Genomic DNA, 12170 nt, shown 5'->3' on the forward strand with positions numbered 1-12170 from the left:
GTAATGGGCAGTGTTCTTCTTGGCTTCTTTTTACTCTGGAAATAAGATACTCCAAAGCTGGCTTACAGTTTCATAGGAAAGCTCACAGTTGTCTTTTCTTTACAGCTAATGTGTTAGACCTAGAAGTTGGCTTTTAATTTGGATGCAATTTGGCACAAATGGAATTCCTTTTCTATTTTTCATATAGAGTGCTGATTAATAAGGTTTGTTAGCTTGCTTTTTCAGATTTTTAGTTCAGACCCACGTTGCTGCTGTCATTTGATAGAATTCAAAAGAACGTGTAATGCTGTTATTGATGTTCTGTTGAGTTTAATATCTTGTTTTGGCTCTTAAAGATACAGGACCCCTAATTAAATTGCCTGATTTTTTTTTAAAAACGATTAATCCTGAGAAAAGTTGCTTTTACAGGGTGATTCTCCTAATGGTTCAAGTGATGGAAAGGGAGTCAAGTCCTTGGTGAATAAAATGACAGTTGCTCTGAAGACTAAATCTGTGAATGTGAAAGAAAAAGTTATTAGTTTCATTGAAAATACATCCACTCCAGTAGACAGGTGGGTCATTTATATCTCACTACAGTTAACAATGAGGAATGCCACCTATTTCACCTATTTCAGCTATTTTGTAAATGTGAAGATAAAAGTTACCTTATGGTTTCAGCCTTTAGACTTCATACTGCCTGCTGCCTCACAATTTTACCATTGATGAGTGTGCTTGTTGTGCTGCCTTAGTAATTGCAAGGTCACTGTGAGTGACCTTTTCTTTTGAATGCTTATCTAGAATTTGTCACTATGTGATTAGTCTGAATTACTATCATATATTTTCTGTATTCAGACAAAAAATTGAGAATGATTTCACTATTTTGGTAAAATACTAACTCTAATGGAATGGGTGAATGAAAGAAAGATTCTGCACATATTTCTGCTGTGTTGGGTTTTTTTCAGTTGGTTGGTTGTAATTTTTTACTCCCTTGTCTAATCAAGTTGAGGATGAAAATTTTTGAAGATAGCAATTTTCAAGTTCTGGTGTAAATTTAATCTTTAAGCCCCAAGTCAGCTCTTGTTCATTTGTTCATCTGCAAGTAGAAATGGGAATGAGAACAGGCAAGCATGTTAAAAGACACTTTTAAAGTAGGAAATCTTCTTTCTAAGTACTTACCTTAAATAGATTAAAGAATAATAGCTCTCATCTGTTGAAGTTTTAATTGAATAGTCTCTTTCAGAATTCTTTCAAATTCAGCCCTGGGAGTTGTATGTGGCAAAGACATGAGTTTTACAGAATCTCACAGAGGTAGTGTTTGCTTGATAGCAGGAATTAAGACATAGGTCAAGCCAACAGCAATTTGTTGGTAGTTGTGTATCTAATCAAATGTACAAATTGTTGCTGGTGCATTAGAATTGTGGTTTTTTTTAACTGTTTCACAACAGGAAGCAAAAACTTCTTCAGAAGACAAAAGGTGCTACCAAATGTGATTTAAGAATCTCAGTAGGGCACATATATATATATAAAAGCCACAGTTTGCATTAAGGAATACATTGTTAATAACATTTTTACACATTTCTCTACCTCATAGGTAGCTGTCACAAGGAATTTGCTTAATTACTTTATAAACAATCTCTTTGAGAGAGATACATTGCCAGTATAGAGCATTTCCATTGCTTCTTTAGGGTTTTTCCCTTGAACCTTTTTTTTTTTTTTTTTTTTTTTTTTTTAATTCTTTTGTTCTGTCCTCTGCCCCAATTTGCTATAGAATACCTTTCAATATTCCGTGGCCAGACAGAGCAAGCCTGGAGCGGTAAGCTTGAGAATTCAGCAGTCTGACTAAAACCACCTTTGTCGTATTTAGCATGGCATTGCAATATTTGTAAGCATTGGTTACACTGACAAAATTGCTCAGACATTTTCATGTTAATTCAGTGGGTTTGAATCTATTAAAGCTTTCTACAAATACTACTCAGGGGACTAGAGGAAGAAAAGAATGCATTGGAAGTGCTTTCTTCTCTTGGGTTCTGCTCTGTTACTCCTGTTTTCTTCCTCGTGTTGGCTTTCTGCAGGACAATTTTTTTTTCTGTTTATTTCTAGTTATTATATTTTATAAATGACATGTACTAGTGAGACACCAGGAACAGTTTACTGAAGGAGTTGTGGCCTCAGAGAGACTGCAGCTACAGAAACGATTTGCTTCAAATTATTCATAAACTTTCAGAACTTGATGGGGTAGACTTACTCTGTAAGGACCCCGTTCCGAAATTGTGCCTGTAAATCTGCAATTTATGTGCACTGATAGAATATGCTGATAGAACCAAAGGTACTCATTACTGGGAAAAGAAAAATGCTGAGGTAATAAGTAACGTGCCTTGAAACTTTCCCTCATCTTATTCACTTAACTGCTGCATCTCACACAGACGTGGAGTGCCCTCACATTTGTGTCAGATATATTACCTCATCATTATTTCACAAACCAAAAATGTGGCTTTGTGATAAATGGAGGATTTCCACAGCTGTACATGCTTCCACAACTCGTGCATAGTCACTTAGGAACTTTGCTTATACTTCAGGAACATGGTGTTACAGCTTTTTGCCCTCATGGACTGAAAAGTACTAAGATTGGTGCCAAAGGGATTAATGGAGAATTAAAATGCTTTTTGAATTCTCAAGGATTTTGGTCCACTGCTTTCCAAGTAGTTTGCACATACTTGAAAATAATATTTGCCTGTAGGCAAAACCAATAATAATGCTAACCAGTATCCTTTTAAAAAAAATAATTAAAGAAGTGCAGCTGTCCCAGTAGTACATTACGTATTTTGTTAATTTTATTGTGGAAATTTTTACACTAATTTTGTTGGTCAGTTTTTAGGATGCTTTAAAATGCTCTTTCTTTTCTCATCTTGACCAGCTTTGCTCTTTACACACCAATAAGACCTTCTCTTAAATCCTCCCTGTGTAATCCAAGTCAGCATGACTTAAACGTGTTTCTTCTCACTCAATTGGTTATGTATTCCTAAAACAAGTCCGTATTTACAAAAATCTACGTAAAGAAACACTGCCCTTTTGAATTGTCAGTGTCATTGATGCTTATTGTCTCAAGCACTAATTAGCATGTTTCTGTATGTTTATTTTTTGTTCTTTTTTTTTTTGTAGAATGCATTTTTTCCTATTAAACATTTCCTTGTTTTGTCTACATTAAACAGTTTTAGTCATAGAAAAAGCAGATTGCTTTTTTAAACTTTCAAATTTACTTTCAGATATATATATATATACAGAGTGTCACATGCACTAGCATTTGTTTCTGTATTACTGGAGAGGTGGCCTCCATGACTTGGTTCTACAATGGCGTGTAAACGAGTGTGTGAACATACTCAGAACAGGAACCAGGTCTTATTTATAGTTGATAGGAAATGTGAGTAGATATTGTGGAGGAGAAAAGGTTATAGAAATTACAAAGGGAGAAATGGACAGGTGTGTTTTGGGGTGATGGTTTTTGTTTTGAACTGTTACATGTTGCCCATTATAAAGGCGAAAATCATGAACTTTTGGATGTTGTTGTTTTGGTATTGTTCTTGTTTGTTCTTCAGCAGTTGCATATTTGGAGGCTTTCTGAACACCTTAGATTTTCTCATATATGTTTCAAGTATTTCTCTGCAGTTAATCTCCAGAACCTTTAACATGGCAGCTGTGACTGTCCTCACAGTACTTTGAGCTGGAGCTTTAAGCTGTCTCAGTTGGTAACTGAAGACATACTAAACATTAAGACTCAGTTATGTTTGCTTGTGTCATTTAACATCATCTGCAGAAGCAGATTTAAATGTGATTTTGAAGTCAGCATCTGTGCAGAAATCCCAGTGATGCTGAGGTTAGCAGTAGGGATTGCTTGACTAAAGATTATAGAACCGGACTTATACTGGAGGAAGCAATCCTGACAGGAACTCAGAGTTCACACTGCAGTGAATGCTTTATAATACTTCCCTTTTGAAATGGTTAAGGTATTTCATCTTTCTGAGGAAAGATTTTACTATTTACAAGAAAAATGAACTTCTAGACTTGCTAATTAATAGTCTTCATCTTTTCCTCCATCCCAATTTGGCACTTTCTTTCATAAACCTATCCTTGATGTTCAGAAATACTTCAGATTGAACTCAAGAGTTCCATGCTCGAAACTTCATAGCATGTCTTCAGTTTTTCAGTCTCTTAATGTATTTTGTCACTTGAGAAGGTGATCAGAAGTTCTTTCTAAGTGTTTCTTTTACTTTGTTACAGTACTGAGCCTTGCCAAATAACTATGAAATACATGCTTTCACTAACCAGAATGCTTGATCAGTCAACTTTGTAAGCTTTATGGAAACCTCTCTTTGTCAATTGCACGGTTGTGTTTACATTTTGCTAGTATGTTTTGATAGGATTCATACCATCAGTTTGAAAGTTATTTGTCTTCTTCCCATCCATCCAATGTCCCTTCCTCCCTTTTCATTGCCAGCAGACATGTCAGCAGCAGTGACAGAGTAGGAAAACCTTACCGTGGTGTGAAACCAGTATTCAGCATCGGAGATGAAGAAGAGTATGACACTGGTAAAGCAGATGATTTTCCTCTTGCTTACATAAACAGACATTGAGTGTGCATAAATCATAAGTGCATATCGTACATCTGTGTCTTACAGTATGACATTTTTCCAAGTATTATCATTGATCATGGTTGTTAATGGTGATTTTATTTTTTTATCCACTTGAAAAATTACAGGCAAAACTGGAACACACATCACAAGTAGCCATTCTGTGCCCAAACAAATATCTAGACTAGGAATTGTTGACTTGAAAAATGAAATAATTTAGGAGGATTAAGAAAAGAGATTGGTAATACCTGGAGTTTAAATGATCACTTGTTTTCTTCTATAAGAATTGGGAAGGAGCAAAATGAAGCGAGCTTTAACAATAACAAGATACTTCTCCAAATCCCATGTAGTTAAGTTTAAGTTTGTGCCATTCTTTATCACAAAATATGATGCTCAGAGTCTATATGGTTTCAGAAAACAAAGAAGATAAATTGCCTAGGACATACCTACTGCAATGTTTTTTAGCTAATTTCTATGCACATTTGCTCTTAAAAGCACTGTTAGACTTGAGTAAGTAGAATCACTGCAGTGATCTGAGCAAGCAAAGTCAACACATGCAGAGAAATGTGTTATTTTTAGTACAAAAAATGAAGTTAATCTCTTTTTTGTGAAGTTTTAGTATGGTTTAGGCATTTTTGTTTGGTTGGGTTGTTTTAGTAGTTAAATAACTGCAATCAGCTAAAATTGCAACCTGTTCTAAGTAGCCCTACTTGAGTCTGGAGGGTTGGAGCAGATGACCTCCAAACAGATGCTTGTCCCAACCTTGGCCTTTCTGCGACTCTATGGAATGAGGGTGGATTTTGTCCCATTCCTTCCAATTTCACAATTATTTTTCCATGAGAACCTTTTCAAACGTGTTTATAATTCTGAAAGAAATAATTTAACTAAGTGTAGAATATTGGCACTTTTAAAAGGGACACTTTAATAAGTTGTCCTTGGAAGTTAATTCTGGGGGTATCTTCTGTGTACATCTTCTAATATACTTTGTTGCTTTAGATAAGTAGATTGCTTTAAATCTTCTGATATAGCACCAAAAGTACTCTTTAAATGTAATCATCATATTTAGACACAAAAGCAGTATTTTACAACTTGTAGAAATGCCAGATATTTCACAGAAGCCTGTGCTACAGATTTTAGCTTTTATATTTTTAAGTATATTTTTAAATTTAGTCTTTACAAAAGAAGGTGAACCCAAGACAAAAATATTTGCTCACGATCCAAGGTTGTTCAAGGTAGAAAGGACAAGGACAGACTGAAGAATTGCAGAAATAGCTTGCTAGTGTGAATGACAGAGAACAAAACGGCAGATGACATTCAGTATGAATTGATGTGAAGTGAGACAGGTAGGAATGAACAGTTCTAGTTTCAGATACAAAATGTTAGGCTGATTTGGCTGTGTCCAGCCAGTGGTAGGACAGTAGGTTTATGATAGATCAAATGCAAGCAATTAATAGGAAAGGAACAGAATAAAACTGAGTTCATTTTCTGTCACTGCGTAAACCTACTGTTCTCCCACACACTGAATATTGTGCATCTTGATCCTCTATCATAAATAATGCGCTTGAACTGGAGAAGGTTCAGAGAGAGGTAGCAAATGTGAGGATGAGTGTGAAATGGCTTTCACACTCAGGCATAATTGAATATATTAGAACATTTGTCCTGTAAAATACTCAGCTTAGGGGAAGAAAACTGGCCTATGAAATAATGCTAGACCTAGGAAGGGATCTACAGATCTTTTCAGGTTTTTTTTTTCATACGAGAAACAAGGAGCCATCAAGTAAAGTACACAATCTGAAAACAAATAAGAGGAGGCCTTCTTGGAGTGATGGAATATTTTCAGTACTCCTTACTGAAGGATATTGGTTTTATAGATGAAAAAAGTTTACATGAGTTCATGGGGAGTCTGGACAAATCCATGTAGAAGAGATCCATCACACTTTACTGAAAAAACAAATAAAAGCAGTTTAAGAAATCATAGGATCTGAAAAGAGCTGTCTGCTGAGAGAGAATTAATAGAGAACTATCAAGAATGCATGCTGCTTTTTTCCCTCAGAGGAATTGTTTATGGGTGCTTAGGGGCTGGGTGGGCCCTGGTTTAAAATAACGTAGCTTCTATTGTTTCAAGTGAATTGAAAAGTTGTCTGACATGTAATAATCTTTCTTCCTTATAAATCACGATCTTTTCTTCAAATAGATGAAATTGACAGCTCTTCAATGTCTGATGATGATCGAAAAGAGGTTGTCAACATCCAAACATGGATAAATAAACCTGACGTGAAGTATAACTTCCCCTGTAATGAAGTAAAAGAAAATGGACATATGTTTCCCAGGTAGTGGAATTAGTCCTAAACTTAATGAAAATGTCTGTCTCAATACACTTTTAAAAATATGCTCGAGCAGTTACACTGCTCTTGATACTATATCAGAAAATGAAGATGTGAAACAACGTAAGAACAAAATGTTACCACTATACAAAACATAGTATGAAGGTTTACTTTGTAAAACAAGAAAGGAAGAAAAATGTTCTTAGTATATGTAGGCTTACTTTCAAGACCAGGTAGACCCAAGTACCTATTGCTTCAGTTTTTCCTTATCTAGCTTTCTGCCTTACACTGTTTGCTCATCTTGCCCCTAAGATTCATTGACCTTGTTTAACCTGCAAGAGTAGAAAATGATGCTTTAGGGAGATTTAGGTTAGATGTTAGGCAGAAATTCCTTACTCAGAGGGCAGTGAGGCCCTGGCACAGCTGTCCAGAGAAGCTATGGGTGCCCCATCCCTGGAGGTGTTCAAAGCCAGGTTGGATGAGACCCTGGGCAGCCTGAGCTGGTGGGTGGCAGCCCTGCCCTTGGCAGGGGGTTGGAACTCAGTGGGCTTTAAGGTCTCTTCCAACACAAACCATTCTAGAATTTTATGCTTACTGCAATTTAGCTTCCCTAAAGAGTACAAATCCTACTGAATATGGATAACAGAAAATTACGATGATGGTTCTCTTTCATCACGGTCTGTTAATGTCTTTTATTTTTTGTTAACATAAATCAAATGGAAGCATAAAATGATATGTCATATGAAACGTGGAGTGATCTATCACTCAACTTGTACATTGTCACACACATGCATTGCTTCTGGAAAGAAGTCAAAAGTGGGTCTTGAACTGAGTGGGCAAGTGAGCAGTTCCACCTTAGTGCTTGTATAGTGACAGTCAGTCATGGCTTAGGTCTGATGCTTCACATGTAGAGTTGCATCTCTAGATGAAGAGATGGCACTGGGGATTGGATTGAAGGATGGAAGACAGAAGCTGGAGACATTTTCCCCACACAGCATGATCTGACTTGTTTCAGGTGGTTTTCATTTTTGATATTGATAGCACTCATAACATTTGTGATGAGGTGATGATGCAGACTGCTCACTCTGATTATGTATGCTGATGAGGCTGCCATGCTTGTTTTTAAAAATGGTTATGATGCAGTACTCTGGGAAAATGGGAAGTATTTTGTAGACATACCTAATTTACAGAAGTATCAAACCGTTTCTTAGATTGCAAACCGTTTTACCTAGTTCTCTGTGTGACCTGTTTGTAAAATTTAGCTTTGTAAGTAGCTGATATTTAGTTAAATAAAAAATGTAACTGCCTTCTTTCTTTCCCTTCAAGTCATCTCCTAGTAACAGCAACCCATATGTATTGTTTGAGGGAGATTCCGTCGCGGAAAGGACTGGCTTACATACAGTCTCGACAGGCACTCAACTCTGTAGTCAAAATCACATCCAAGAAGAAGCACCCAGAACTGATCACGTTTAAATACGGAAATAGCAATACTTCAGGCATAGAAATTTTGGCAGTTGAAAGGTAAGCCCTCTTCATAGCACCTGTATTAGTAGCAGTGATACACAAGATGCTGTCAGCTGGAAATCAGATGTGTGCTGTAATTCCCAAAATCGAGTTGAAAAGTAATAGATTTTGTTTAGGAGCAGATATTCAGAAATGAGCTAGAAAGAATATCTGCCAGTAGAGTGAAAAAGTAAGGAGAACAAGCCAGGGGAACTCAAGAATCCCCAGTGACAGTTGCTGAGGGTGAGATGAGTACGAGAGTTTCTTGCTGTAATGCCTTGGTTGCCCACTTCATTTCATGTATCTGCTCCCTGAAGTACAGCTTTCTGAAGGGTGGGATTTAAAGGGAGAGGTCCTTGTTCAGTGGTATGCTTTTTTGAGACGTTCAGTTTTTCCTGTATCTTATATAAGGGCCTGATCTCAAACTCTGAACCCCTGAAAACCTGAGTTTTGAAAATTAGATATTGCCATGATTAGCACTGAAATATTTAATGCTGAGGAAGATGCCAGAGGGATGTTCGTTTGTTTGTTTTTCATCAGCAAAGCTTGACATTGCTTTAACAAAGCTGCTGACATCAGTTGGTCATTTCCTCATCCTTTTTCTTGCTGCAAATGGTGCGCAGCAAGCACTCTGTTTTCAGAATAAGTGGGAGATGACTTTCCTGATTCACCAGGAAAGTTTTTCTATACCTGTTGGCTGCTTAGGGTAAAATGAGTTCAGTATTATGTCCAACACAGGTAAGTTAAACATATTGCAGGGAGCTATGCTGCTTGTTGAATTACTTCCTCACTAGCTTATTGACTGGAGCAAATACAAAAGAGATGGTAACTTAAATTACCTGGAGATATCCTTAGGAATAAAAAACAACAAGAAAACCAAGGACTGCCATACATGCGTCAGACATTGGTACCTGTAGCAATCTATGCCACTGTTAATTAATAAAGAATTTTTTCTTTCTGGTTTGTGTGGTTTGTGAAATACTCAACAGATAAAATTTCACGTACAGAAAATGTTTTGTGAAAAATATCTGTTAATTCCTCTGTAGGTCTTCATTTTAATAGCTTCCCCTTCTCTTTGCCCTTAATCTGTGCAAGAAAGAAAAATGAAAGTAAGAATTTCAGCTGATGCTTGAAAGTTTTGTAGTGAATTAATGATGGCTTTTTTTTTTTTTTTTTTTAAGGTATCTGATTCCAAATGCAGGTGATGCAACCAAAGCCATAAAACAACAGATCATGAAAGTATTGGATGCCTTGGAGAGTTAATAACTAAAGACGTTGTAGAAAAGAGTTTATAAAGAAGAAGTAACAAAGATACTGTATGTGGACATGAGCTGATGATTTCCAAATCAAATACTAACTTTGTGTTTTTTTCAGTTTACTGATGGGAGTGCCTGGATAGCAGGCTTAAGATAGGGTAAATTATTACCAATTTCTGAACAGGATTTTTAATTTCTTTTATTTTGTAGAAGTACTTATTATAAAGGTCAGTTTGTTTCATTGTGATGCACCTTTAATATGAGTGATGTGCATATTTATAGGTTCATACAAGTACGTTAAAAGAGCGAAGCAAAGTGGAGAAGCAGTAGAAGACAGGATGGCTTTAAATGACTGATATTTGAAAGTAAAATATCTCCATAGCCTACAGTCTATAAATTTGATTTTTGCCTACTGGGTAGTAACTTAAACTATTAAAAACTTAGCTTTGTAAGCAGAGCAGATAAAATCTTAGGAATAGTGCTTCCTTTCAGTTAGAAATGGGAAAGTGCAGCTTGGGCTGCAGATGAAGGGGAAGAAATGCAAACAATTTGGAAAATTAACATTTTAGCAGTCCTCTCCACTATGAAGTTAAATAATTGGAATTGATTATAAGGGTATCCTTAAATACCAAAACGAACCATGCGCAATAAAGCTTTCCTACAGGGTTGTGATTTCATTAATTATGCTAAATTTTACATTTGATAGGTTGAAATTGCTCCTCATGTGAGGATGAGTGCATGCATTGAAATGCATACGGCAGTTGAAAACCAGCAATCTGGCTCCTGTCAAGTAAAATGTCTAAAATATAAGTTAGGCTTTTAACAGCCTTCAGTTCAGTTTATGTTGACTGAAGGAGTGTTGAAGATTGAAGGTGTGTCTAGAAAATTAATGCATACAAATAAGGTGAAGATGTCCAGTGCTGTGTGCTTGCAATAAATGCCATCTTCATTTGTTCAACATTTGTTTATACTCCTTTAATAATTGTAAGCTAGTGAATGTTTGAGAGAAGGCAGCTGTTTAATAGTGCATTTCTGGCCTTCTACATGGTACAGGAACGGATCTGTTGCTAGGAAGCCCAGTATAGGAATGTCCTTATGGCTGAGGCATAGCATCTTTGTAGAGAACTTTGTGGAAATTACCAAAAATTGTGAAGTTAAAATGTTAGGGGTTAGTTTTGCTGTGTGAAGTTTTCTGAGTGTTTGAGTCAAAACCTGTGAACTGGTACATCATCAGGAGAAAAAATAAACTGACCTTTATAAAAACCAGTTATTCTAAGTTATTTTACTAGGAATCAAGCTAGGGCACCTTAATTCTGGAACTAATTCCTTTTTTTTTTTTTCCTTACTATCTGAGTAAACACCATTAGAACTTGAACGATTACAGATATTTGCATGAAATTGCACCTGGGCCAACTCTCGTGTATTTATAGTTTTGCCCAGCAGCTGTTGTATTACGTTTTCTTCTTCCTACTCCCTTCTGAAAATATCCTGAAGAGTCTCTGACTCCGTGCCTACTTCAGCAATGAGATTTTTTTCATGTAAAGATGTTTGTGTTACTGTTTATAAACGACGGATGTAAATAAACCAGTACAATTTGAACATAACTTCTGACAGCGTAGCGTGGGATTCATTGAATCAAGGTTTTCTTAGAGGCACGTTGTAAGTGGGAGCTTTAAGTGGAAGTCAGCCTGTCGTTTGCAGCAGCAGAGGTGGTTTATTATGGATCACAGAGAGCTGCTGTCAGTAGCACATTAATGTAAGTACACTGGAATTTTGACTGATTGGATTGAATACTTTTGGGTGAACTGGGTCAGCTTTCTCAAAAGTTCAAGATGAGATAACAAATGACCAGATCACAGAGGGGGTATCTGTAAATTCCAGCCATTTCAGCATCATGTGTTTATATTGCATTGACAAATTAAAGTGTTGGGAACACACAGCACATTTCTGTAAGCCATGAGAGAGGGTGAGTGGGAGAAAAAAAAAATAGAAAACATAATTAGGAGAGAATTAGTAATTATTTCATGTGCAGGTGAACTTATAGTGATATCTTGAAAAATCTAATTACTTGTAATGAGCTGCACCTGCTGTGGGAGGGGAGGGGAGGGGAGGAGAGGAGAGGAGAGGAGAGGAGAGGAGAGGAGAGGAGAGGAGAGGAGAGGAGAGGAGAGGAGAGGAGAGGAGAGGAGAGGAGAGGAGAGGAGAGGAGAGGAGAGGAGAGGAGAGGAGAGGAGAGGAGAGGAGAGGAGAGGAGAGGAGAGGAGAGGAGAGGAGAGGAGAGGAGAGGAGAGGAGAGGAGAGGAGAGGAGAGGAGAGGAGAGGAGAGGAGAGGAGAGGAGAGGAGAGGAGAGGAGAGGAGAGGAGAGGAGAGGAGAGGAGAGGAGAGGAGAGGAGAGGAGAGGAGGATCACTTGTCTATTGGTGCGGGGTTGCTCCGCCCTGAGCCGTAGCCACTCTCCTGGACTACATTTCCCAGCAGCCCTT

General features: G+C 37.1%; 1 protein-coding gene across 4 annotated transcripts in view; it reads left to right on the forward strand.

Annotated features, from left to right (window-relative positions):
* The window catches only part of TBC1D23 (TBC1 domain family member 23), a 30802-nt gene extending 19511 nt beyond the window's left edge, over positions 1–11291 (forward strand). The window contains exons 14-19 of one of the 4 annotated variants that reach the window (XM_090151172.1): positions 409–551; positions 1748–1792; positions 4472–4563; positions 6799–6934; positions 8255–8449; positions 9613–11291. In XM_090151172.1, the coding sequence (XP_090007298.1) occupies positions 409–551; positions 1748–1792; positions 4472–4563; positions 6799–6934; positions 8255–8449; positions 9613–9694 (693 nt within the window). In that variant the 3' untranslated portion in view covers positions 9695–11291. The remainder of the gene's footprint in view (positions 1–408; positions 552–1747; positions 1793–4471; positions 4564–6798; positions 6935–8254; positions 8450–9612) is intronic. The other 3 variants (XM_031613168.2, XM_090151177.1, XM_031613170.2) reach the window with 3 other exon arrangements.
* The last annotated feature ends 879 nt before the right edge of the window (positions 11292–12170 follow it).

Source organism: Phasianus colchicus, chromosome 1, assembly GCF_987193195.1.
Source record: "Phasianus colchicus chromosome 1, bPhaCol1.hap1.1, whole genome shotgun sequence".
NCBI lineage: Eukaryota > Metazoa > Chordata > Aves > Galliformes > Phasianidae > Phasianus > Phasianus colchicus.